The sequence below is a fragment of the Dendrobates tinctorius genome, unplaced genomic scaffold (genome assembly GCF_039654945.1).
Source record: "Dendrobates tinctorius isolate UK_male_01 unplaced genomic scaffold, ASM3965494v1 ptg000016l, whole genome shotgun sequence".
Taxonomy (NCBI): domain Eukaryota; kingdom Metazoa; phylum Chordata; class Amphibia; order Anura; family Dendrobatidae; genus Dendrobates; species Dendrobates tinctorius.
The window spans coordinates 47,671,091-47,698,611 of NW_027361684.1; the positions used below are offsets into that span (position 1 = coordinate 47,671,091).

At 46.0% G+C, this 27,521-nt stretch overlaps 1 protein-coding gene across 5 annotated transcripts in view; it reads right to left on the reverse strand.

The window, feature by feature from the left end:
• The window catches only part of ACOT9 (acyl-CoA thioesterase 9), a 50,751-nt gene extending 25,013 nt beyond the window's left edge, over positions 1 to 25,738 (reverse strand). Inside the window, exons 1-12 of one of the 5 annotated variants that reach the window (XM_073565811.1) lie at positions 25,558 to 25,738; positions 21,421 to 21,518; positions 12,892 to 12,918; positions 10,722 to 10,767; positions 10,447 to 10,617; positions 10,261 to 10,298; positions 7,881 to 7,964; positions 7,239 to 7,342; positions 3,640 to 3,713; positions 3,250 to 3,317; positions 3,039 to 3,150; positions 1,175 to 1,265 (exon numbers count right to left, since the gene is read on the reverse strand). In XM_073565811.1, the coding sequence (XP_073421912.1) occupies positions 1,175 to 1,265; positions 3,039 to 3,150; positions 3,250 to 3,317; positions 3,640 to 3,713; positions 7,239 to 7,342; positions 7,881 to 7,964; positions 10,261 to 10,298; positions 10,447 to 10,617; positions 10,722 to 10,767; positions 12,892 to 12,918; positions 21,421 to 21,518; positions 25,558 to 25,574 (930 nt within the window). In that variant the 5' untranslated portion in view covers positions 25,575 to 25,738. Of the gene's footprint in view, positions 1 to 1,174; positions 1,266 to 3,038; positions 3,151 to 3,249; positions 3,318 to 3,639; positions 3,714 to 7,238; positions 7,343 to 7,880; positions 7,965 to 10,260; positions 10,299 to 10,446; positions 10,618 to 10,721; positions 10,768 to 12,891; positions 12,919 to 21,420; positions 21,519 to 23,223; positions 23,245 to 23,347; positions 23,371 to 25,557 lie in introns of those variants that run through there. The other 4 variants (XM_073565814.1, XM_073565813.1, XM_073565812.1 and 1 more) reach the window with 4 other exon arrangements.
• Positions 25,739 to 27,521: the final 1,783 nt, after the last annotated feature.

A 27,521-nucleotide genomic window follows, 5' to 3' on the forward strand; every position in this document is an offset into this window, starting at 1 on the left:
GGTCCCTGTCCTGCTATGCACGGCTCCCCGGTCCCTGTCCTGCTATGCACGGCTCCCCGGTCCCTGTCCTGCTATGCACGGCTCCCCGGTCCCTGTCCTGCTATGCACGGCTCCCCGGTCCCTGTCCTGCTATGCACGGCTCCCCGGTCCCTGTCCTGCTATGCACGGCTCCCCGGTCCCTGTCCTGCTATGCACGGCTCCCCGGTCCCTGTCCTGCTATGCACGGCTCCCCGGTCCCTGTCCTGCTATGCACGGCTCCCCGGTCCCTGTCCTGCTATGCACGGCTCCCCGGTCCCTGTCCTGCTATGCACGGCTCCCCGGTCCCTGTTCTGCTATGCATGGCTCCCCCATCCCTTCCTGGTATGCATGGCTCCTTATCCCCTATCCTACCCACCCACCAGCGAGCCCTCGCAGCGTCTCTGTGGTCACGGCGTCTTCGCTGCATCTCCATGGATCCGGCTTATAGCAGCTCTTCCGGCGAGATCATGTGGTACCGCTCATTAAAGTAATGAATATTCCCTCCACGCCTATGGGAGTGGAGACACGTGAATATTCATTACCTTAACGAGTGGCACCACGTGATCGCGCCGGAAGAGCTGCTGGAATCCGGAACCATGGAGATGCTGCGAAGACACCCGAACCACTGAGTTGCAGGGCATGCTGGAGGGTGAGTATGATGTCTTCTGGAAGCCAGCGGCTGTGGGTGTCACTGTGCGCTGCTATGAATATTCATTTCTCTTTGGCAGCGACACAGACTTTAGCCACAGCCGCTGGCTCCTGCCTCCTGTGACCCGCTGCTCCACCACTTCCCCTCTCCCGCCGGCTTTCTGGACAATTGACTCGTGTATAAGCCGAAGGGGACATTTTCAGCGCAAAAAAAATGTGCTAAAAAACTCAACTTATACACGAGTATATACAATACACTTAAAAGCGAATGAACAAAAATGTGCTAGATCACGAACAGGGAAAAATGGTCTGGTCTTGAACTGGTTACTCTTGAAGCACTTGCACCACTGCCATAGCTATCGTGAAAAAGTCCCAGATGATGTGAAAAAACGATGTAATGGTCCTCATGTGCTGCATTTAAGAATTCTATGATAATTAGTTTACAAATTACGGTGTAAAGTTAATCTGTAATTTGCTTTGATTTTTATATTTGGCTTTCATAAAGTACCTGTGGATGACAAATTTCCAAGCCCTTAAGTTTTGCATCATCCATCCAAACTGAATTCGGTGGCAAGATGCGGCTCCTGAAGCTCACGGTGCTAAAAGACAAGCAATAAAGCACTTTAGGAAGTCATAAAAAAAGCCATGCTGGAACATCTTCAGTATTATCTTGGTTATCTATCCCTCCATTACATTACATACACCAATCAGTCATCACACTACAACCACTGACAGATTAAGTGAAGAAGATTAATTATCATGACAAGAACAAGTCACAGCGGAATGTATTAGGTTGCAAGAGAACAGCCAGTACAGGATGAAAAATGTGCAAATAAAAGGATCTGAGAAAGTGTGACAAGAGCCAAATGGCATACCAGGATGACTGGGTCATATCATCCCCAAAATGCAGGTTTTGTAGAGTGATTCTGTGGTTAATACCTAAAAGAAAGGACAGCTGATGAGCTAGTAACAGGGCTATGGTTGCCCATGGCTCAGCTATCGTGAACAGGGAGTACTGGTTAGCCGATCTGGTGCAATTCCACAAGAAAGTGATTGTAGAACAAATAGCTAAAAAAAGGTAATGTTGACCATGATAGGTGTCACAGCATTGGTCAGAATGTGGACCTCTGTCCACCACCAATGTACCTACAATAAGTATGTGAACATGAGAAATGGAGTACAAGAAGGAGGAGTCCTGCTCTTTTTACAAGTACTTACCTGGCGGGAAGCCACAGCACCAGGATTCACTAGAGGAAGAAGACAAGCTAGTAGATCGTGTGTTGCTCTAGGCATGTCCTGTGGCAAGTGTCACCTAACCATTGTTGCCAACCAATTACAATAAGTCATAGCAACTGTATTCTCTAATGGCAATGACCTTATACAATAAGGTAATAACTCGGGTCACCCTGCAGAAATTGTTCAGGGATGCTTTGAGGAACATAAGCAAACTGTTCAAGATGTTCACTTGACCTCCAAATTCACCAGATCTTAATCCAATGGAGTATTTAAGCGATGGGCCAGAAAAACAAGTGTAATTCAGTGATTCACAGAGACCTCAACTCACAACTTCCTGCAAATGAAAGAACTTAAAGGATCTGCATCTACTGTCTTGGTAGTGCGGGACACCATCATAGATCTTGTGGAGCCTGTGTCTACAGTCCATAAACGTCATAGCCTCTTGCCAGCACAGGGAGGCCTTGTAAAATATTAGGCAGGTGATTTTAATGATAATGGTGTATGTTCACAAATGACAAATTTCTGTAAAAAAAAAATTCAGTCCAGATTGAAAAGTTTTTAAAACTTCCATTCACATGCTGAAGAAAGACTCTCATTCAGATGTACAGACTTCTGTGACAATAATCTGACATGTACGAACTTATCCTATAGCTTGTATATTGTTCTCTCCACAACACGACAAAACAGAGCACAGTAGTTAGAAAGGAGATCGTACTGTCTCATGACAGACATTTATGACATATGCAAAGGATATGCCACAAATATCTAATAAATGTAGGTCCAGAGTTGAGACTGGCACCTGTCTCCAGAACAATCTTACGACCCCCGTTCCAACTGGTGATCGACCTGATGGACAGAATAGGCGGTCTTGCATGCATAGTCTCTCTATTTATTGCTATGGAAGTTTAGCCAATTGCAATAGATCTTGGCTGTATTAACAGCTCCAATAGCAGTAAATGGAGAATCGGTGCATCCGTTCTTGTTAGTGCAAATTGGGCACCAAAAGAAACAGGGTCAGAAGATTGTTCTGGATATGTCTTACGTGTCTGCCGTGAGACGACTCCTTTAAGACAAGCCTACATAGCTGAAAAACACCACTAAACCATATTCATCATTTTTGTTTTCTTGGCCCTTACTTTGTATCTAGTGTGTTTAGAAAAATGTCATGGGCAATCTTCCTTTCTTCAGCGGTGGGAGCCATTTTTAGTAAAGATGCTGTGCTGAATTCAACTCTTCTCAACTTGTTCACTGGAGGTAACATCAATGTAAAAACAGATCTGGTTAAATAAGGGAAAAGGGCAACAAACAAGATAGTAGGGAAAATAGAAAAAAAACTCAAGTACATACTTTCTCCTTGCTGTAAAAGCCTTTCCTCTTCAGGACCATCAGGAACTAATGGATTGACAAATGCAGGCCTGAAGGAGTGGAGATACAAGAATATCGTAATGCATGATCTGGTGATAGTGTATTACAAAATACCAGGGAACCTGACAGTAGATTCATGTTACTCAAACCACAAGCAGCACTTGTCAGACACTGGCTCCGTTATTGCAGCCAGCCATGTTTTACTCTGTAATGCTGCAAAAAGCTGGCTGGAGACTATGTGTCTTGGGGATGACTAGCCTGGGGCTAGTGACTACCATGGTGGCTTTTCCCCACCATGCTCACCGAGACTGACAAGTCTCATCCTATACACATACCACAATTCTTCTAAAATGAAATTCCTTATACACATACCTTCTGTTCTCAGGGTCTCTGGCCACCATAACAAATGTTGCATCCAACACTGGGCTGTAAATGCCATCATGGAGCTGTAGAAAAGAACAAATATGGCTGCTGTAATAATTTGTGCGAACAGACATACCACACCTCAAACAAGGCACATCTGTGGGTAAATAAACTGGACTATAACCCCAAGAGATGATTATACAATGGATATTGTAGTAGCACAGTAGCAGTGCCTTTGTGACCAGTATAGAGGTCATGGTGCCCAGGAAACTGGCCTAAAGGCCCCCCCCCCCGTCTACTGTATAAGATGCCAGCAGAGCATGTGTTAGTTAGGAGAGCCCTGATACATATTGCATTGGGATTCAGGAGCCTTAAGGTATATTGCTGCTAATGGCCAAGGTCAATCTTCTTCTGTGGCCATTTGTATATCATCTTTAGCATAAAGAAAAATATCTATAAGGCTTTGTGCATAAAGGTTTCCAAAGATGCCCCTTAATTTAAAAAAAAAAAAAAAAGGCCTAACCACTATTCAGGTGTTTTCTGGCAATAAATGCTATTTAAAAAGAGGAGACACACAAATGCTCAAAAAAAAGGTCTGATGTCAAAAACATTGAAAACAAGCAAAAGAACATCAAAAAGAAGAAAAAGAAAAACCCCTAACAAAGATGCTTCATGAAGTGCCTTCCTCTTGAATAACTCGGCGTGTTCGTCCGCCTGAGACGTGGTTTGTATATACCCTTGGTGCTAAATAGTGGAGGAACATGACAAGTTACACATGAACGCTGTAAAATGTAACAAAATGTAGAAGATTTCTGCAAACAACTTAACATTGATTGCAAATATTTTTTGTGCATCTTCGCATGTTTGCAAAGGTATGGCTTTGGCAATAAATTTATAACATGGATCAAAATATTATATATGAAACCCAAGGCCCGTATTATAGTAAATATCTCTATATCTGAGTCTTTCTCATTACATAGGGGAACCAGACAGGGCTGCCCTCTCTCCCCGGCCCTCTTCGCCCTTGCGATTGAGGCACTAGCAATACGTATAAGGTCCTCCCCTAACATCCAAGGTATAGATATAGCAGGTCGGGTGGATACCATAGGCCTATATGCCGATGACATGGTGATATTCTTGAATGATGTGGAAGAAACTTTGCCACAAGTGATATCCCTTAGGCTATGTGCCCACGTAGCTTTTAGGTTGTGCGGATTTTGTTGAAAAATCTGCAGGTAAATCCACAGGACAAAAGTCCTGCGGTTTATCTGCAGATTAGCCTGCGGTTTTGCCCTGCGGTTTCACACCTCATAATGATAAGGTGTGAAACCGCAGCGGAAACCACACAAAGAATTGACATGCTGCGGATTGTAACCCGCAGCAAATCCAAGCGGAAAAATCCGCAACATGTGCACTGCGTTTTTTTTTTTTCCATAGGAAATAAAGGTACTGTACAACGCAGCAGAATCCGCAGCGTGTGCACATACCCTTATAGATTCAGTAAATATTCAGGTTTACATATAAATTGGGAAAAGTCTGCCCTGTTACCCCTTTCCCATGCCCCGATGCCCCAGCTGGAGGCTCTCTCCTCGCTGTCCACTGTATCTAGTTTTAAATATTTGGGCATCCACATATCTCACAATAGTACGCTTGATCTACAACTCAATGTCCACCCATTGCTCGAACTAGTTAAAGTTAAATTTGCATCCTGGAGTAGGCTCCCATTATCTGTGGCTGGACACATTAACCTGATTAAAATGATACTACTCCCTAAATTTAGCTACTCTCTTCAGCACAGCACGGTAGCGGTGCCCAGGTCCTTTTTTGTAAATCTCAATTCCCTGGTCACGTTCTTTATATGGGGGAAAACTAGGCCCAAACTTAAATTGTCCACTTTACAAAGACCAAAGAAGGGAGGTGGGGCGGTGTTGCCAGATTTTTTCCTATACTACTTAGCTGGGCAGGCTAAAGCTTTAAGTAAATGGATGCCGGGTCCTCCCCAATTCTGAAAGTCACTTGCTTCACGCTGCACAAGCGGATTGCCCGTTACGGTTCCTTGAGTTGGAGAAAACTTAATGTCCCGCGTCTGTTACCCCTGCTCTGGCTGGCACGATTAATATGGAGACAAATCAAGAACGTAATTGGGTTCAAAGATTTTATAGCTGAAAAGCCCCTGTGGAATAATGACTATTTTCCGGGGTTGTTGAATCATCCATCCACCGTTTCTTGGATTCAGTGTGGCCTCTCTTCAATGGGAGACTTGTATGACCAGGGGATCTTAAAGTCTTTTGAACAATTGCAGGTCACACATGATATTCCGAGATCTCAATTTTTTTGTCATTTGCAGCTGAGATCGGCTCTTCAATCACATATGAGGGGTAGGGGTGTGGGCCGCACTATTTAATCTTTACCTCTGATAGGAATCCTCAATTCGCAGGGTCCCCAGGGTCTCATATCCTCTTTATATACATACATGCTGTCAGTAGGGGCAGAATCTGCCATAAGCTCTATTAAGAGGAGGTGGGAACGACTCATCCCTAATACACAAAGAGAGGAGTGGGAGGAGATTCTGGAATCTCCGATCGGAGTGTCACCATCTATTAATAACAGAATGATACAATAATTAAATAATAAATAAAACAATAATAATGATAATAAATCAATCATATTTGACTCCGATGCGACTTTTTAGGATGGGTCGGCTTCAATCATCAGAATGTTTGCGATGTCACTTGCCAGATGCGGATTTTATTCATATGGTGTGGCAATGTCCCACTATCCTACATTACTGAAAAGAGGTGACTACACTACTGACATCCTTGGTACAAACCCCTGTCCCTCTAGAGCCATTGGTCTGCTTGTTTGGGGTATGAGAGGAGGAGATTTGGGATCGCTATGCTGGGGTCTTCCTGCACGAGACGCTGTTTATGGCACGGAAAGTGCTGGCACTGCGGTGGATGGGGGGTTCATGTCCTTCCCTTAGATTTTGGATCGAGTTGGTAAATTTAATTGTTCCATATGAGCGCATGTTATACCAAAATAGGGGATGCCCGGGTAAATTTGAAAAGATTTGGGAGAGGTGGAATTCCTCTCACCTCACTTTACAAGGCTGAGACATCACATGCGACATAAAATGATATAGGAGACCAGGCTGCGGAAATAGGAGATACTAGTTGATGCAGTGGTAGTTGTAGTTTAGGAATTTTAGTTAGACTTTATTTCTGAATGATACGACAAGGCTTGTGGAATTGGATTGATATGCATGCTGGAAAATGTATAAGCAATTATCCTTTAGGTATGTTTGGAAGGATGTACATATGGCCTTGTTTATCTGTAAGAGAGTGCAATCTCTTTGCATTGTATTTTACAATGGACGGAAACATGTGTGCTCTGTATAATGCTTGTCATCATAAGCTATTATGTATGTTGAACATTCTTTGTGTCCTGAGGTTCAATAAACGAATTTAAAAAAAAAAAATATTTTTTGTGCTTGCTAATTTTTTTTACCATTGGAAATGCAATCTGTGATCAAAAAGGAAAGAGTGTAGAGCCGAGTGACTTATATAGAGGAATAAAAATGTGTGTGAATGAGCTCAAAGACCACAAACCTGTAACATGTGCATTTTAACTTCCATTGAGGTCTTCCCAACCCAAGACACATGGCCTGTAAACTTGACATCACAATCAGGAGACATAATCTGCTTACGAAGATCTGAAATAGATTACCAGGAATAGGAAGCACAAATGTATACAACCCATTTACTACTTGTATTCGACTTCTACTTTATTTTTATGAAACACAAAAAGAAAGCACAGAATGACAAACTTGCAAAAATACAGAGTATTGTTGTACGTTTGTCATTCTGTGCTGTCTTTTTGTGTTTCAGTCAGTGGGTGGTGTGAACACTGTCCGACCGACCTGTTCACATATGTGCATGTCACATGTGTTTTTAGTGTCAGACATCCACACTCCAGAGGATAGTTCCCTTACGATATATCAGTAACACAGTCAAAGCTGAGCAGCCTTGTAAATGCACTGCATTACTTGTGCTGTGCCAGTCTGGAGTTACAGCTGGTGATATAGATCAGAGCTGAACCCACAGTTTCCCTAACCCTCATTAATGACGGCTGACACAGCTGTTGTCGCGCACAGTACGGTAAGGCTGGCACAGCCAGGGACAGAATTTTCAGTCTTATCAATTTCAGTAAAAAGAAGGAAGAGCGCATTTTGATTCCAATAAAGCGGTTACCTATCTTATCCACCAGCGCAGTGACTATTGACAGAGGAGACATGTTCCGTGACTCAGACTTTGTGTGAGTGTAACAGATGAGAACTAGAAGAAAAAGAGGAACATTGGAGGGCCATTTATGCAAAATTTTTGCAACGGTTATGGTCATGAAATCAGAAATTCAAAAAGCATGACAAAATAATAATGCTGGCTACAAACATATCTGTTGTCAGCTCTCTATTATTATAATATGCATATATATTTTTTCCTTCTTTATTTTTAATGAGGGAAAAGGGAGCGGTCACGATTCCTCCGCTCAGCGAGTGATTGTTTTGCTGTCCTATGGAAACTGGGTCATGCCGAGTTATCAGTATTTTGATTGACAGCTCAGCTGTCCAGTCTTGTGATGGTTGTACTGAGCCGTCAGTGGTTTGTCTGACAGCTCGGCTGTCCACTTTGGGACTGGAAGGTGTTTGCCTCTGATCCCTGCCAGACATAGTTTGTGCTTCCTGGTGAGTGTTTGCCTGATTCTGTTGTTCTGATCTTCTGCTGTCTGACAATTGGACTGTGTTCAGACTATCCCTTTGTCTTGTCCTTTTGCCTTTATCTGCTATCTTCTGGTATTTTCACCCTGGACCGTGACCTGACTTACGCCTTTTCTTTTTCCTTGGTTTTCTACATGCTCTCTTAGTACTGACCCCGGAACGTCTGACTTCTCTGCCTCACGATCTGTCTGTGAGTAGTGACTAGCATCACAGGAGGTGATTTAAAAATATTTAAAAAAAAAATACAAAAGTTGAAAACAGTTTTTTCTTTTTTCACATTATTTTGGAGTTCCCTTAGGGAACTTGAACCTACAATGGTTTGAACGCTTATACTACATACTGCAATACCACAGAGTTGCAGGTTAGGGTACTTTCACACTGCGTTTTGGCACCAGTTCATTTGTTCCGTTGAGGCTTACGTCCATAGGATTAATGTTCACCGCACACTCAAGTGGAATAACTTGCATAAAGAGTAAATTTATTTGTCAAAGACCAGTGAGTGGTCAAAACGTCGTCACTGCTGTGGCGGAATAAAGTTTCCTTTTTCTATTACTACACCCGGATGGAGCGCTGTTCCTTCATTTTTTCAATTGTATGGACTTTCCAAGTGGGTTCCTTGGACCTTGAACTGGCGCCCCTACTCTGAGAGTGCTGTCAGCTTTCTCTATATGTTTGCTTAACTACATCTGAGTGTCAACCTCCAGTAGCATACAATGGCAAACTGGTCTACAGCAAATAGAGTACAAGGAGGAGGGAGATGCAGCTGCAGTTTCTAATTGTGTCTATGAGGTCGCATGTGGTGAGGAGTGGTGAAACGTAAAATCTTATTAGCTCAGACAGCACAGCTCTAACATCACTCAGGGACGCTATACCCATTCAATAAGCATGTAGAAACCATAGACTGTAAGAATAAGCCAAATATCTATAATAATAAATGCCCTAAGCAGCTTCCGGTTGTAACAACTTCCGTCCAGTTGTAACCGGTGACGTCACCGCACACCTCTTTCCATGTTAACCCTCAACACACACACTCCTCTCACCTTTCACCATCTCCACTCACTCTTTCACTCCACATACGACCCTTTCTCTCACTCCGTCTCTCATACTCACGCCGTCATCGCCGCTGCTCCACGATCCCCGACATCTTCCGCCGGCGCCATCCTGGATCCAGATGTCCTCCACGCTGGCGACATGTTCTTGCGGCGACGCCATTTTGGATCGGCGAAATCTCGCGATAATCAAGATGGCGTCGCCGCAAGAACATGTCGCCGGCGTGGAGGACGTCGGGATCCAAAATGGCGTCGGCGAAAACTCGCGAGATTTCGCAGACGCCATTTTGGATCCTGACGTCATCCACGCCGGCGACATGTTCTTCCGGCGACGCCATCTTGAGTATCGCGGGATTTCACGATACTCAAGATGGCGTCACCACAAGAACATGTAGCCGGCGTGGACAACGTCTGGATCCAGGATGGCGCCGGCGGAAGAAGATGTCGGGGATCGTGGAGCAGCGGCAATGACGGCGTGAGTATGAGAGACGGAGTGAGAGAAGGGGTCGTATGTCGAGTGAAAGAGTGAGTGGAGATGGTGAAAGGTGAGAGGACTGTGTGTGTTGAGGGTTAACATGGCAAGGCGTGTGATGCTATCGCATCCTCCCAATGCGACAGCATCGGGCCATAATCTAGTCATTCAATATTCTCTCTACAAGGGCAGCTATACAAGTTGTCAAAGTGTCAGCGTGACAGATATGTCCACAACCTGTAACCATCTTGCTATTATATTCTTATGATCTCTATCGATCTGCTCTCATCAGACAGAGCTGATGATATTCTATACATGGATACTGGATACTATACCTCCAAGGCTATCCAGGTCTTCAAGAATTCTGCCAAACCTGCAACAAAAACACAATTTCATAGGTCAAACTGGGATTGTGGGCCTTCTGAATAATACTACATGTTGACAGTTCTTCAATGCGAATATATCTAACACTACAATTTACATGTAAAAGCAACAAGACATTTCAGCCCAGACATTCTCACCGGACATTGTTGTATACATTCAGGTACTTTTCTCTCAGTTGTGGTTCACTGCCAAGGGGCAACAAAACCTCAATGTAACTGTCCTTCATCCTCCGTGGGGAAAGATCCTCCTGCTTCTTGGCCAAAAGAGACTGTAGAGCCTTTCGTTCTTCCATGGCTTGTACGTGATCTCTAACAGAATCCGAAAATAGCCAAAAACAAAGTACGGTACTCATCCTATAAATACATTGAGACAGGTAAAAATCTGGACCAGCATAACATTGGGTCCTGAATACCTCCAGTTTGTAGAGGCGCCAACGATTTCCCTCAGTTGATCCCGCACTGAAAGAAGAAGAGGAAGAACAAAAAAGAAAAAGAGATGGCTAGTGTTACTGGAGAGGACAAAATATTAATGCATAGCGACAGACATGGGGAAAAAAAAAAGGAAGCACTGACAGACAGCACTGAGAAAGTCCCACTGTACAACTCACAACTGCTACTCACTGTACACGTCCTATGCAGAGGCCCAGGATGACACTATTTGGGGTATTCCGGTATTCCAGACATTATCGGAATATATACCAGTTAGGAAAAAAATAGTGAAAATTGCCCCCTCTGATCCATGCAGGCAAAAGGAACCAAAAAGTGACACGTAAGCCGATGAAAACCGCAGCACTGGTGCCCAGCAGAGGATGAAGATGAGATGGCACGGCGGAGTGAGCGCCGCATACAAGCACTCATGCATTTTGCTGACTGGATGATGCTTTGCAGACACCTGTGCAGGTTGCTCTCATACAGGGATCATTGCGCTCCCTAATTATATATATGTCTGGTTGAGAAATGGCTTATGGGTGACAAATTAACCATGCTTAATGAGACTGGACAATGAAAGGACCAAATGCTGGAGCCGTGTATGTGGGTAGTGTTTTTTGTCAGCCACTATCCATGGTGCCTGGTATTGTGGCTCTAGTCCATTGACGTAAATAGGGTTGAGCTGCAATACCAAACACATCCTGTGGACAGGTGTGGCACTGTTTTTGGAAGACAGCCAACATTTTCTGATTCTACACAATTCCTTTAAATAGGTGCTATTCATGACAGAGGTCTTCTACATAAATCAGTGGTACTTAAATGGGCTTTCTGGCAATGGTGTGTTTTGTGCCATCAGTCAGGGCTCGGGTAAAATAAAAAAAGTTTTTCCCCATCCACCGGCTTTAGCACTGCCTTTCTGCTGCTGCTTCTGTGTTTACAGGCTGCAATGGTGACATAACAATTCACATCACTGCTGTAGCCAATCACTGAGCTAGGTGGCTCTACTGCACTGAGGTCATTGATTGGCTGCAGTGGTAATGGGCACTGCTGCAGAAGGTAATGAAAGATGGGAGCAATGGCAGGGGAGGCAGTGCTGGACCCAGGGTAAATGAGTAACTGCACTTTTTATTATTTTAACCAAACGATGGCCGATGGGGTTGACATTGCTACTCCTGGAAAATCCCTTTAACTGTTTTCTCTCTCACTCCAGGCTCAAGGGACAGTCACCAGTTGAGACAACAGTCAACTTTAAAAAAAAGTCCCAAGCTGACATATGGCAATGTACTCTTTAGGACGACATATGGTAAGAAGACTTATACTTCTAGGTTATCTTCAGGTACGGACTGGGGCTAAAATGCAGCCCTGGGATTTGAAATCACACAGGTCCATGTTGTTATCATCCCCAAGAACCAGATGGGATATATTACTAATGTTACCCTGGATGGAGGAAAGCAAGATTTACTACAAGACCCATATATCTAATGATACCTGTGGCCTGCTGGGGTAAGTGACGGTGTCAGTGACTTTGTGCTCTGTCACAACTCTTAACAGTAGGAGTGTCTTGAGAACAGTGATTCTGCTAACAACGCAGCAGACAAGGTGGCCCACCACCAGACAGGCCATTCTGGCATTTGCCAGAATTACCAGATGGCCAGTCCGGCCCTGGTTATCTTTATGGTGAGATATAAGGGGACTTGCTCCATTACGGTGCTGCTGCCTCTGCAGATCAGTAACGGACAAATACTCTCAGGGAAAGAGCCTGGTGTGCCGCATCTTCTCTGGCAACTCCTGGTGACAAAACAAGTTATTTATATGGAGAACGGAGGTCGGTATTGTGCATAAACTCCAGAACTCTGCCTCTGTCACGTACAAGAATCTTAGGGACATGGCGACAAAGATCTGTGTACAGATGGAAGGTTAAGATCAGATGTGCAATCGTATCACAAAAGGAATTCGTTTTTTGGATTTTCCATCATTATTTGCAATTTGAAAATGCCTGTAAATTTTAATATAATCATACTGTCAGTTTTTGGGCGTGAGGTTTTGTCCGATTTGCAACAAATCACAAGTGTCTCTGCAGTCCAGAACAAAATACACAGGAAAGGTGACAAAGCAAGGTGAGAGGCTAGGAACATGCATTAAATGACCACAAACCATTATTCACATGGACTGCAATGTGTCCTGTAAGGGAAGACAAGTTTATACAACAATGTACAAGGAAAGCAACACAAATCATACACATTAAATGTGGCGCCAAACTGTGCCCATTGCTCCATGCCATCCTGATGTGTTCTGATACAGTGCACTGCTGCCATTATTTCAGCTACTGCTCTTTGCATGTGCAAGTCTAAGAAATTTAAGTATATAATAAATAGATCTTAGAACTGATGAGGCTGGTGTACATACCTTGATAACCCAGGTCAGAATGGCTGCATAATACTTTATAAAAGTTTACCGCAATCTTCGTCCATATAGCCTTATTGACAGCTCCTCGGTGTCCCTCCTGCTGCAGAGATCTCACATTGCTCAGTACACGCTGCAGCTGTCAGTCAGGCGGGGTGGGCAGACCCTGAATACATTTGGATTCAAGAGCCATTTCATTTTATAGATGAACTCATAACATGCTCATCCTAATATCAGGATTATATTCCAATCATTTTATTCAAAAGTTATATACGGTAAGAAGGGGAGAGGGTACGGGTATGGGAAGGAAAGAACGTTGATATTTATTGGGAAAACCTAGAAAAGATGAAAGAAGGGAATAGAGGGAGGGATAGGGGAATAACAATATTGTAGTAATATTAGTAACAGTGGTTATAATATTAAATTAGAAACACACTTATAGGGTTTAACATTTTTGTGAACATAAGTTTGAGGCCACATTCACACGGTCAGTATTCAGTCAGTATTTTACCTCAGTATTTGTCAGCCAAAACCAGGAGTGGGTGATAAATCCAGAAGTGGCGACCTCTTTCTATTATACTTTTCCTCTGATTGTTCCACTCCTGGTTTTGGCTTACAAATACTGATGTAAAATACTGACCAAATACTGAACGTGTGAATGTGGCTTTAAAGGGAACCTGTCAGCAGGATTGTGCACAGTAACCTACAGACAGTGTCAGGTTGGCGCGGCTATACTGATGAAATGATACCTTGGTTGACGAAATCCGTCTTGTGGTTGTTGTTTAATCTTTATTTTCAGTTTTGAGTTAATGATATGCTCGTGCTCCGGGGCGGCCTGTGTGTGGGGGCGTCATGTGGTGCTTTGATTAGGTATTCATAATGCAGACTGCAGACAGGTCACTGATCCCTCACTGACCTGCCCCCTAGTTTGCATAATGAATACATGTACATACTGTAAAAAAATAAAAAGTTCTGCTGCAACATAATCGCATGTTTAATGGGCAGTTAATAAATGTGGTTCAGGTTATCCTGAGGAGTGTAAAAAAAAAAAAATCAATCTTAAAATGGCGCCTGCACAGTATCAGCTATCAGTGTATATAGAGGTGATCCGATAGCTGCTACTGTGCAGGTGGCGCAATCTTGGAGGAGGAAATGTTTTCTTTCTTCTCTAGCAAGATGGCGCCACCGGTGCATGCGCAAGTAGCAGCTATCGGATCACCTCTATATACACTGATAGCTGATACTGTGCAGGCGCCATTTTAAGATTGATTTTTATTTATTTTTTTTTTTTACACTCCTCAGGATAACCTTAAGCACATTTATTACCTGCACATTAAACATGCGATTATGCTGCAGCGCAGGTGCCACAGGTTAGGGTTTGTTTTTTTTTTTTTTACAGTATGTATATATAAAAATCATTATGTAAACTATGGGGAAGGTCAGTGAGGGGTCAGTGACCTGTCTGCAGTCTGCATTATGAATACCTAATCAGAGCACCACATAAAGACCCCCCATAGGTCGCCCTGGAGCATGAGCATATCATTAACTCAAAACTGAAAATAAAGATTACACAACAACCACAAGACAGATTTCATCAACTAAGGTATTACTGTAATCAGTATAACGTTGCTGACCTGACACAGTCTGTAGGTTACTGTGCATAATCCTTCTGACAGGTTCCCTTTAAGTGAAATCACAAAACTTTACAGAGGAGAATAAGAAAGTAATATGAAACAAATATACTGTAATATTAGAGATAAAATATTAAGAATCAAACATAACATTAGCCAGTAACAATTTCATTAAGTAATTACTTTATGTAATATCAGGATTATAAAGCCATTCTGACGTGGTAACAATACCAGCCTCATCAGGTTCTCTGAGAACCATGTAATAACGTATGCAGTTTGTTTTGTGAAGCCTGGCGACATATCCACTTTACAATCTCATTCATTATATTATTATTTAGTTAGATATATAGGGGAATCTAGATACCGTCTTGATTGCTGCTTATAAAAAAACTCTTTAAATTTACCTGAACCATAGCCACTTTATGACTATATACTTCTGGAGACCAGATGGCATAGCTTTGTCTAGACCGAGGATGCACAAACTTTTCTGGTCCAAGAGAAACTTTGTCATACCGTACCAATTCGAAGGGCCTTGATAAAATTTAAAAGGGCGTGTCCGAGACATTACCATTGCTGTCTTCTCCTTAGGATAGGTCATCAGTGTCTGATCAGTGGGGTGCGACACCCAGCACTCCCACCGATCAGCTGTTCCCGGTGTTGGCTGGTACAGCTCAACTGCAAAGCTGCTCAACTCCATCACCAAAATACTGCCTGCGGCCAGGTACTGTACATCCGCGCGCTATGGATTCGAACAGGGGTGGATGTGCAGTACCTGGCTTTGGCCACTATACTGTACAGCTGACAGAGCTGTGCTGCGCAGCTCCACAACTGGGCAGTTCAGGCGTACACCGCGAACAGCTGATCGGCAGGGGGCCGGGTGTCGCAGCACCATTGATCAGACACTGATGACTTTTCCTAAGAACAGGCCATCAATGTTAAAGTCCCTTACAACCCCTTTAAAGGGGTAGTAATATTTGAAACATTATATTGAAGTATATGGCAAAAATGGATAATAGGTGCCAGTTCCAAGAATCCCCCTCAATTCACATTCCAGACAGGAAAGGTAGCCATGCATGCGTGAGAATATATCCACTGTCATTTTTTGTGAGTTGTCGAAAAAAATAAATAAATCAGAATTTTTCTATCCTCCCGTAAAACTAAGAGGAACTATAGTGTGTGTCATTTCTATACACATGTACCCAAATCTTCACTGCCCGAGGTACATTACGTCACCAGCCGTGCCAGCCAGGGTATAATCTTCTCACACATGCCACCCTGAACATGACAGGTTACGTTATCAGCTCATTAAATGTGAAAAATGCGGACGTAATGATCAGAACACTTGACAGAGTAATCCACCTTCGTAATGATCAGAACACTTGACAGAGTAATCCACCTTCGGGCTCATTCAGACGTCAGTGAGTTTTCTCATATTCAAAAGACTGACCCAGTTTCCTCAACTTTTTGATCTGACTTTCATCAGTGCTCAGTCATTGTGTTAGATTTTACTAACTACTGTAACCTACTATGGAAACAAAATAAAAATAAATAAACTGATGGAGATTTCTCCAGCATCTCCTATCCAATAGTCAATGAAACGCAGACAGAATAGAGATGGCTCCAGAGTGTTCACAGACACATAGACTTGCGTTGGCGAGTTTGATTTGTAACATGGATGAAAATTGGATGTGTCTCTGTGTTTAGGTGCGGACCACTCAGTCAGCAAAAACACATGGGCATGTGAACAGCCCCGTAGAGTATAACAGGTAAAAGCTGTGAAGACGTGATGTCTGAATGAGCCCCTATGGACATGAAAACCAGCTTATGGTGCGCCTGCGCAGGAGCCGCGACGGGAAGCAAAGAAGAGGACGTCATTGTTAGAAGATGGGAGGCGCCGGACCGGATCGCAACACCCATCGGACCAAAACCGGACCCGGACCTCCCCTGGGTGAGTATAAAATAACTCTTTTTTCTTATCTTTTAGGTTACATCGGGGGCTTAGCTACAGCATTACAGAATGCTGTAGATAAGCCCCTGATGGTAGTGCCGACAGCTGATAGGGCTAAAATGGGGTGACAGATTCCCTTTAAAGGGAAGGTGCCGTGTTTTTTCATAATTGAATGTAAAAAAGAAAATAGTTTAAAAAGATATTGTCCCCTAAGCTTGACTCAGTGGTGTGTACGGATTTTTTTTTTTTCTGTAGTAATGCAGCCACTGGGGGCTGCCATCTTACCTCTCTGGCTGCTGAATGACACTTTCCATGTTCATTTACGGCAGTCCCTGGACATAAGACATAACGGTCGGCTCCCGACCCTATCTCTATCATTGCAGCTGCATCAGGAGGGAACTGGCCACGCCTCTGTGGGCAGCTCAATCACAGCTGTAGTTGTGGCCAGGCGCCATCTTATTAGAGCTCAGTGCGTTCCTTTTAGCTCCAGTTAAACTCTATTGCAAGCCCTGGATGCTGTACTGTTCCACCATAACGGCTTGGATGTTCACTCTGCACATACCAGCTGTAAGAGAGGAACCAGGACGAGCTTCTGGAGACCGAGCTGCTCTTTCCAAATCACCCGACGAGCTGCTGCCCCTGCAAAACATAGGAGGAGCTGCTCCTTGCTGTTTCAAAACACTTGGCAATCTGCTGGACATCTAATCCTCTCCTGTGTGATACTGACTGCTGAGCCGTGTATCTAATCCTCTCCTGTGTGATACTGTCTGGTGAGCTGTGTATCTAATCCTCTCCTGTGTGATACTGACTGCTGAGCTGTGTATCTAATCCTATCCTGTGTGATACTGTGTGCTGAGCTGCGTATCTAATCCTATCCTGTGTGATACTGTGTGCTGAGCTGCGTATCTAATCCTATCCTGTGTGATACTGACTGCTGAGCCGTGTATCTAATCCTCTCCTGTGTGATACTGTCTGGTGAGCTGTGTATCTAATCCTCTCCTGTGTGATACTGACTGCTGAGCTGTGTATCTAATCCTATCCTGTGTGATACTGTGTGCTGAGCTGCGTATCTAATCCTATCCTGTGTGATACTGTGTGCTGAGCTGCGTATCTAATCCTATCCTGTGTGATATTGACTGCTGAGCCGTGTATCTAATCCTCTCCTGTGTGATACTGTCTGGTGAGCTGTGTATCTATTCCTCTCCTGTGTGATACTGACTGCTGAGCTGCGTATCTAATCCTATCCTGTGTGATACTGTGTGCTGAGCCGCGTATCTAATCCTATCCTGTGTGATACTGACTGCTGAGCCATGTATCTAATCCTCTCCTGTGTGATACTGACTGCTGAGCCGTGTATCTAATCCTCTCCTGTGTGATACTGACTGCTGAGCCGTGTATCTAATCCTCTCCTGTGTGATACTGACTGCTGAGTCGTGTATCTAATCCTCTCCTGTGTGATACTGACTGCTGAGCCGTGTATCTAATCCTCTCCTGTGTGATACTGTCTGGTGAGCTGTGTATCTAATCCTCTCCTGTGTGATACTGTCTGGTGAGCTGTGTATCTAATCCTCTCCTGTGTGATACTGACTGCTGAGCTGTGTATCTAATCCTATCCTGTGTGATACTGTGTGCTGAGCTGCGTATCTAATCCTATCCTGTGTGATACTGACTGCTGAGCCGTGTATCCAATCCTCTCCTGTGTGATACTGTCTGGTGAGCTGTGTATCTAATCCTCTCCTGTGTGATACTGACTGCTGAGCTGCGCATCTAATCCTATCCTGTGTGATACTGTGTGCTGAGCTGCGTATCTAATCCTATCCTGTGTGATACTGACTGCTGAGCCGTGTATCTAATCCTCTCCTGTGTGATACTGTCTGGTGAGCTGTGTATCTAATCCTCTCCTGTGTGATACTGACTGCTGAGCTGCGTATCTAATCCTATCCTGTGTGATACTGTGTGCTGAGCCGCGTATCTAATCCTATCCTGTGTGATACTGACTGCTGAGCCGCGTATCTAATCCTATCCTGTGTGATACTGACTGCTGAGCCGCGTATCTAATCCTCTCCTGTGTGATACTGACTGCTGAGCCGTGTATCTAATCCTCTCCTGTGTGATACTGACTGCTGAGCTGTGTATCTAATCCTCTCCTGTGTGATACTGACTGCTGAGCTGTGTATCTAATCCTCTCCGATGTGATACTGTCTGGTGAGCTGTGTATCTAATCCTCTCCTGTGTGATACTGTCTGGTGAGCTGTGTATCTAATCCTCTCCTGTGTGATACTGACTGCTGAGCTGTGTATCTAATCCTCTCCTGTGTGATACTGTCTGGTGAGCTGTGTATCTAATCCTCTCCTGTGTGATACTGACTGCTGAGCTGTGTATCTAATCCTCTCCTGTGTGATACTGACTGCTGAGCCGTGTATCTAATCCTCTCCTGTGTGATACTGACTGCTGAGCTATGTATCTAATCCTCTCCTGTGTGCTGAGCCGTGTATCTAATCCTCTCCTGTGATACTGTCTGCTGAGCCGTGTATCTAATCCTGTGTGATACCGTCTGCTCAGCCGTGTATCTAATCCTATCCTGTGTGATACTGACTGCTGAGCCATGTATCTAATCCTATCCTGTGTGATACTGACTGCTGAGCCGTGTATCTATATCCTCTCCTGTGTGATACTGTCTGCTGAGCCGTGTATCTAATCTCTCCTGTGTGATACTGTGTGCTGAGCCGTGTATCTAATCCTCTCCTGTGTGATACTGACTGCTGAGCCGTGTATCTAATCCTCTCCTGTGTGATACTGTCTGCTGAGCCGTGTATCTAATCCTATCCTGTGTGATACTGTCTGCTGAGCCGTGTATCTAATCCTCTACTTTGTGATACTGTGTGCTGAGCCGTGTATCTAATCCTCTCCTGTGTGATACTGTGTGCTGAGCCGTGTATCTAATCCTCTCCTGTGTGATACTGTGTGCTGAGCTGTGTATCTAATCCTCCTGTGTGATACTGACTGCTGAGCTGTGTATCTAATCCTCCTGTGTGATACTGACTGCTGAGCTGTGTATCTGAAGGTACTGTCACACTTAGGCTAGTTTCACACTAGCACTTTTGAGCGCAGCGACGGCCTGCGCACGGCCGCCGCTAAGCCCCGCCTCCGCCGGTAGCTCCGCCTACCGGCGCATGACGCTGTATGCGTCCCCTATCTTTATCACTGGGGACGCAGGCTGTGCGCAGTATGCGTTTGGCGGTGCATGCGCCTTTTTGACGGTGCGCTGGCGCAACCAAACTGCAGCAGGTTGCGTTTGGCGTGTGAAACTAGCCTTAGCGATGTACCAGCGATCCCGACCAGTGATATGACGCGGTCAGGATCGCTGGTACATCGCTAAGTGGTCGCTAGTGAGCTGCCACACAGGCAGATCTGCAGCGACATCGCTGGGGACGGGGGTCGCTACTTACCTGTCACACCAGGCGATCCTGCGTCCTCCTTCCCGGCTCCACGCGTCGCTCGTCCTCACAGCAGGAAGCGCCGCAGGAAGCTGACGACGAGAAACAGTCCAGGACGTTCTCGCGCGACCAGCGATAATCAGCGGGGGAGCGGGTCGTAGGTAAGTATCACACACAGCGATATCACCAGCAATATCGCTATAATGTCACAAGTTATAGCGATATCTCTTAGTGTGACAGGCCCTTAATCCTATCCCGTGTGATACTGCTTTCCTGAAATACTCTGTGCTGCTGTCTCCCTACTCCCAGAATCCTTGCTGCCTGCCATCCTCAGTGACCGAAGACCCCATTCCTCTCCTCAGATCCTGTCCTGGTGATGTGTGAAAGCAAGGCGACAGGGGCCTGATGTATGGTGGAAGGAGCAGAGTATTTCAGGAGAGGAGTGTGCTGGTCTGTGGGGGCGCCCTGTTCGGTGCCAGGGATTGTACATAGAGCGCTGTGTTATATACACATGGATGGACCGTCTTCTTGTCTGCTCCACAGAAATCCAGGAAACATGTCTGCTGATTGGTGACCTGTTCTGATCCAGACTTTACATGAAAAGACCGTCAGTAACTTTGCAGGCCCCATCAAAATGGCTGCTCACTGTGTTCCTAGATGTCATCCTCTCTTTTCCCTTAGCAAACACCCAGAAGGGGAGGAGAGGAGTGACACCACACCCATGTCAGCAGACTCCGCCCATATTTACTCCAGTGCAGTAATGTGAGCTAGTTATACACTAGGTTTTTGTGCCAAACTTCAGTAGCTGCTCCCCCTAGTGTTAACAAGTGGAAATGCCAAACTTTTTAAAATTATTTTTCATATTTTACAAAATTAAAAACAAATGATAATATTTTTTAAGAAAATTTAAACATTAATTCTTTACATTTTTTCAAATGCTGAAAAAATTTTTTTTGGATGTCACCTTCCCTTTAAGCTGAACAGACCCTGCGCAGCTCCAAAGTGAGCACATCTGGATGCCTGATCGGCGGAGGTGGAGGATGTCAGACCCCCACGATCAGATATTCGTGACCTATCCTACAGATAGGCCATCGATACAAAAGGTCTGGACAATCCTTCAACTCTCGGGGTCCACAATTGTGAAGGAGACTGTGGTTAGAAGTTGGCACTGGCTGAAACCTGATGTAGCCATCAAATGCAAAATGACTACAAGTCTAAAATCTGACTTTTTTTTTTCCCATAATCCACTTTTTTCAGTATATACCTTCTGCCATATCTGGTAGCCGGCCATTAGATTGCAGGGTGCTTGCAGTCATCAGCGATCTCCTGAGAAATCCCGACCTCTGACAGGTCACACTGAGTCTGAAATCAAGAGAAGAGAGAGTGACTTTCATTTCAGGCTACTAGTAAAGGGTCCCAAATAGTGATGAGCGAACGTGCTTGGATAAGGTGTTATATGAGCATGCTCGGGAGCTAAAGGAGTGCATTCGGTGTGCTCAAATAATATGTTCAAGTCCCTGTGGCTGCACATCTCTCGGCTGTTCAACAGCTGCAACACATGCAGGGATCACCTAACAAAGAGGCAATCCCTGCATGTGTTGTGACTGTTGAACAGCCGGGAGACACACAGGCGCGGGGACTTGAACATATTTTTCGAGCATGACAAAGACACTCCGTTAGCACCCGAGCATGCTCAGATAACACCTTATCACAGCAAGTTCCCTCATCACTAGTCACAAACCAATCTATAACGAGGTATATAGGGGTCCAAAAGTATGATAAGGATCACATTGGAATAGGTAAGGTTTCATTCACATGCCTTGTCTTACAGATCAGTGTTTCAGACTATGGGGCTGTTCACAAGTCCAATTTTAGTCAATTTTATGGTTTAAACGCAACCATTCAAGTGAATGGACAAGTGAAAAAAACCATTGCACTGACACTTTCAGAGCTGCATTCTAGTGTTCCATTTTCACGGACTGATTTTTTTGGAAACGTTTGGGAACATCTAGGGGTTTTTTTGTGAATGAGAAAAAAAGGATAATACTGAGTAAAAAAAATAAAATAATCCAGACCGCTGATAAAATGTGGCCCTTTTCTTGAGCACAAGAAAAAAAAGCAACTTGTATATTCAGCCAAATGGGATGTGCACGCAATGTGTAATATGAGAAAACAAAAAGCAAAAAACACAAATATCCTGAACTAAAAAGTAAAAAATCAACTACAAATAATGCATAAAGGTAATAATAATAATAAGGGTATTTAGTAAACATAATTTTGATCAAAATAATGTACAAGCCTTCCTGCCATGTCACGGCAACCCTTGTGGGACAGTCCCTACTCTAGTATTTAAAACCTTTTCACTTGCCAAGTGATGTGAATGTGAACAAGGATCGAGCGGCTGAACCACTAGTAACCGCTTAGGCCAGACTGGATGGCTTTCCCAGCTCAGAAAGAGGGCGGTCACACCCCTATATGCACTGAATGCACAATGAAATGAATAAAAAAAAACAAAAACAAAAAAAAAAACATGTGTAATATGCAGATGGAACGGCCGACTTTTCCAAGGCAAAAACACTTCAGGAAGATGTCAGTAGTCGTTTTCTTCACCGGCGTCTTTTCAGTCATCTTTGTGGTGACTCAGAGGGCAACGTCCAAACAAAGCCGCCTGAAGAATGAACATGGCACTTGCTTTACTCACTTCAAGGTTTCCGAACCCCGAAGTAGTTGAAGGAAGTAAAAAAACATGAAACGTACACAGCACTGTCGTTCTAGCATTGCTGTGCATTATGTACATTTTTGGGGAAGTTTTTTTTTTTTTTTTTTATCAGGCAGAATAAGACATCATGTCACATACAAGTAGGGTGAAAGAATAAAGCAAAGGCTCCGGCAGAGGAAGCTGCAAGCAAAAAAGACTGTAAGCACGTTGGCGAAGTCACTTCATGAAAACCGAGCGGCTCAGCTGATATCTCACATACACCGTATGCGCAATCCCGCGTGGTGATTTCACACTGAGAATTATTATACCCATGAGCGGTATAGATACAAAGGATTTCCCGTTGTGTACCTCCGATGCATGCCAGTGCCTAGGCGTATAGTGCCACCGGTCCAACATAGGCTCCCACGTGGAAAATCACACACTGTACAGCTATTCCATACAACAGAAAAAAGGCATACCGAGAAAAACCAACCTGGCGGAGGCAAGAAGGACAATGTTACAGCCTTCAGTGGATGTAAGGTGGTGTATAAATATGTATGAGGAGCTCCTCCAGGGCAAACAAACATGTGTTGGATGTCTGAACCCAGATCCCACGGGACTCAGCCCCTATAAATGTAAGGGAACATTCTGTAAGTGGCCACACAAAAGTTTCTGGTGGTGGGAACTAGTTGTCATGTGACCCAAATCACCATTATACAGCCTAAGGCCGGGGTCACACTTGCATGTGTGATGCGGGAAACTCACACAAGTCTCTCGCATCAATACCGGCACTGCCATTGGCACCGGAGTGTACGGTTACATAGAGATACATGGAGCTGAACGCTCCGGTCTGAGTGCCGGCCGCAGTGTCGGGTATTGATGCGCAAATTTCTCGCATCACACACGCAAGTGTGACCCCGGCCTTAGACTTCTAGTTTTCCAAAATTTTCCAGAATAGCTGCCATGATTTTGTAAAATTGGCAAAGAACTACACTATGGTGACACAAGCTAATGGTGTGTTCACCTGCGTCACTTACTCTGGATGTGTTCAGAAGTTGCAAAATTCTCCAAAATGATGGTATAAATTATGTTTCGCTGCAACTTCTCACCAGGTGAACACAGCTCCTGTGATGTGATGTTCAATAGCGGCTGGGGATGGGTCAGAGTGCTTCAACCATGCAGAGTGCCGCGACCACGCAGAGCGCAGTGACCACGCAGAGTGCTTCAACCACGCAGAGCGCAGTGATCACGCAGAGTGCTTCAACCACGCAGAGCGCAGTGATCACGCAGAGCGCAGTGACCACGCAGAGTGCTTCAACCACGCAGAGCGCAGTGACCACGCAGAGTGCAGTGACCACGCAGAGCGCAGTGACCACGCAGAGCGCTTCAACCACGCAGAGCGCTTCAACCACGCAGAGCGCAGTGATCACGCAGAGTGCTTCAACCACGCAGAGTGCTTCAACCACGCAGAGCGCAGTGACCACGCAGAGTGCAGCGATCACGCAGAGTGCAGCGATCACGCAGAGTGCAGCGATCATGCAGAGCGCAGTGACCACGCAAAGTGCAGCGATCACGCAGAGTGCTTCAACCACGCAGAGTGTAGCGACCATGCAGAGTGCTGCAACCACGCAGAGTGCCGCGACCACACAGAGTGCTTCAACCACGCAGAGCGCAGTGACCACGCAGAGTGCAGCGATCACGCAGAGTGTAGCAACCACGCAGAGTGCAGCGATCACGCAGAGCGCGGTGACCACGCAGAGTGCAGCGATCACGCAGAGTGCAGCGACCATGCAGAGTGCTGCAACCACACAGAGTGCCGCGATCGCGCAGAGTGCTTCAACCACGCAGAGCGCAGTGACCACGCAGAGTGCAGCGATCACGCAGAGTGCTTCAACCACGCAAAGTGTAGCAACCACGCAGAGTGCAGCGATCACGCAGAGTGCTTCAACCACGCAGAGTACTGCGACCACGCAGAGTACTGCGACCACGCAGAGTGCTTCAACTACGCAGAGTGCCGCGACCACGCAGAGTGCCGCGACCACGCAGAGTGCCGCGACCACGCAGAGTGCTGCAACCATGCAGAGCGCAGTGACCACGCAGTGCCGCGACCACACAGAGCGCAGTGACCACGCAGTGCCGCGACCACACAGAGCGCAGTGACCACGCAGAGTGCCACGACCACGCAGAGTGCAGCGATCATGCAGAGTGCCACGACCACGCAGAGTGCAGCGATCATGCAGAGTGCCGCGACCACGCAGAGCGCAGTGACCACATAGCTACACCCTGGCCCAGGCTCTCCCTATTTGCAGGACTCCATGGTAAAACAACTACAAGCGGTTTCATCGCGACTTGCTGTGTATAGAGGTCAGAGCTTTACAGGAACATTTACATGGGGCTGTTTTACTGGCAGCAATAAAACCCAAAAGACAGAAGAATTAAAATGTTCCTGTGGATTCTCTGAGAAGCAGAGGGTCCTCAGCGTGGGCAGGGCCACATCACACTGCCATGGTGGCACATGCACACTCCTGCTCCACAGTCCATACCCTTACTTATCCTGCCTCCTGCCCCCGTCTGTGCCACCCACAACTCCTCCACACACTGGGTGGTGCACGGCTCATGGCTGCCCGGAGATGACAGGTCAGGTCCCCGGGCACTGTCGCCCGCAGCAGGACACATGGCAGAGAAGGCGGTATAGGTGTCTACCTGACTCCGAGCAGCATATTCTCCCGTGTCCCGGACACTCCACACTGACAGATCCTTCTGCGATGCCGTGCTCTGTGCTGCCCACTGCTGGCGACACGCCCGCCTGTCAATCTCCTCTGCCCGGTCCTCCCACACCATAGACAGCGCGGGGTAGAGCGGCGGCCACCATAGAGACAGCTGCTGTGATGTGACCTCGGTGTTGTAACTGGGGAAATGAAAGTGCTCAGTGCTGGATCCATAAAGTGTCCGTGGTGACCTGGAGGAAGCAGCAGAGTCCATAGCCACATACTATCCCCCTGCAGCATGGCCCAGCTCCGTCCTGTCATTCTCATAAGTGAATACTTTCACCTTGCTGTTTGCTTTGTTATTTTACACTTTTGGTAAAAAAATGAAAATCTACACGACACCTATGTTTGGCCTCAGCTCCTGTTTCTTAGAACCCTATCACGGTTGTGTGACCCCCGACAGACTGCGGCCCAGCACACAAAGGGCCCGGACACCCTGCCTGTGGCCCCGCCGCCGGGTTACCGTGTCTGACGTAATGGTGCCGAGTGCAGACCACACTATCCGCCCTGCCCGGTGCCCACAGGCCTCCAAACTCCGCGGCCTCAGGGCGCAGTCTGATGACCGTGTACCTCAGATTGAGATCGGAACGCATGGCTCAGACTGGCCGGCGGCTCTCCCGAGCCAGGGGTGGCGGATGCACAGAAATACAGCTGTGGTGCTCGGGTCAGGAGAGCCGCCGGCCAGTCTGAGCCCTGCATTCCGACCTCGGCCCTATTTATGCGGTGGTCTGACTGCTCCCTGAACGGCATTGATGATCAGTGGCGGATCTTAATTGGGGCGGTCGCCCCGGGCCCAAGGTTCTTTGGGGGCCCAGGGGCCAATCCGGAGCCGCCGCAGTGCAATTTTGGCTTCCCCCAATAGTCGCGTCGCGGCAATTGTCGGCGGCTGCGCTGAATGGCTGGCTCAGTCACCTGATCCTCCTCCCCTCTCTCCGCAGCGTCCACGCTCATTCCGGCCAGCAACTGGCATCACGTGGCTGCATCAGAGTGACGGTGTCCATATATACAGCGGGGCCCGGCCACTGACTGCCCAGCCGACGCCGTGTATCACAGGAGGAAGAAGAACTCTCTGGTGCCTGGTGGACAGTGTTGCAGCAGCAGCACTGCCTGTTCCTCACCTCTCCGAACTTGGGGGTAAGTCGCAGCAGGGGGGGGCGGAGGTATGTCATGACTGACTCGTGGATGTGGGGAAAAACACTCTTTGTTATACATGTATTTTAGCCCTATCTTGATTGCTCATTAAATATTATAAACTGAATGTACATTTCCTGCCTATTGATGATTACCCTCTAAGAGTACACCGCATAACATCTGGGCCTCCGTCCTTGATCGCCGGCACATGTGTTTTAGCCCTTAGTTGCCTACCACATCTTTCTCTCACCTACTTTATGTGGATGTGGGGGGGGCCTTGGTCAAGAGGGGTGCCGGGTGCCCAGACTTTAGGAACAGCCTCGGACCAGTGAGCAGTGCACTGGACGCATTATGTAACGTAACCCATTCAGGTCCTCACATCACGTCCCCTATGGCCAGGTTCACTTTGGGCGATTTTGTGCATTTTGGCCGTAGGCCTACAGCTTATGTGCAACGTCTTTTCAGGCCATGTCCACACGTGGCGGAATGGTGGCGGGTTTTCCATACGGACCCGCAGCAAACCAAGTGCTGCGGTCCGTACGGCCGTCAATTCCCGCACGGGGACCGCAGCGCTCAGCTAGCTGTATTTATGCATGATGGTTTCAAACTGCACAGGTGAGAGATCCTTTTCAAAACTTAAACGAATTAAAAATGAGTTGAGGAGTCAAATGGGACAAGACAGACTCAATCATCTCTCTTTAATGAGCATTGAACAAGAGCTTTTGAAGACTCTAGACCTCTCAGAAATCATCAACGACTTTAGCACCA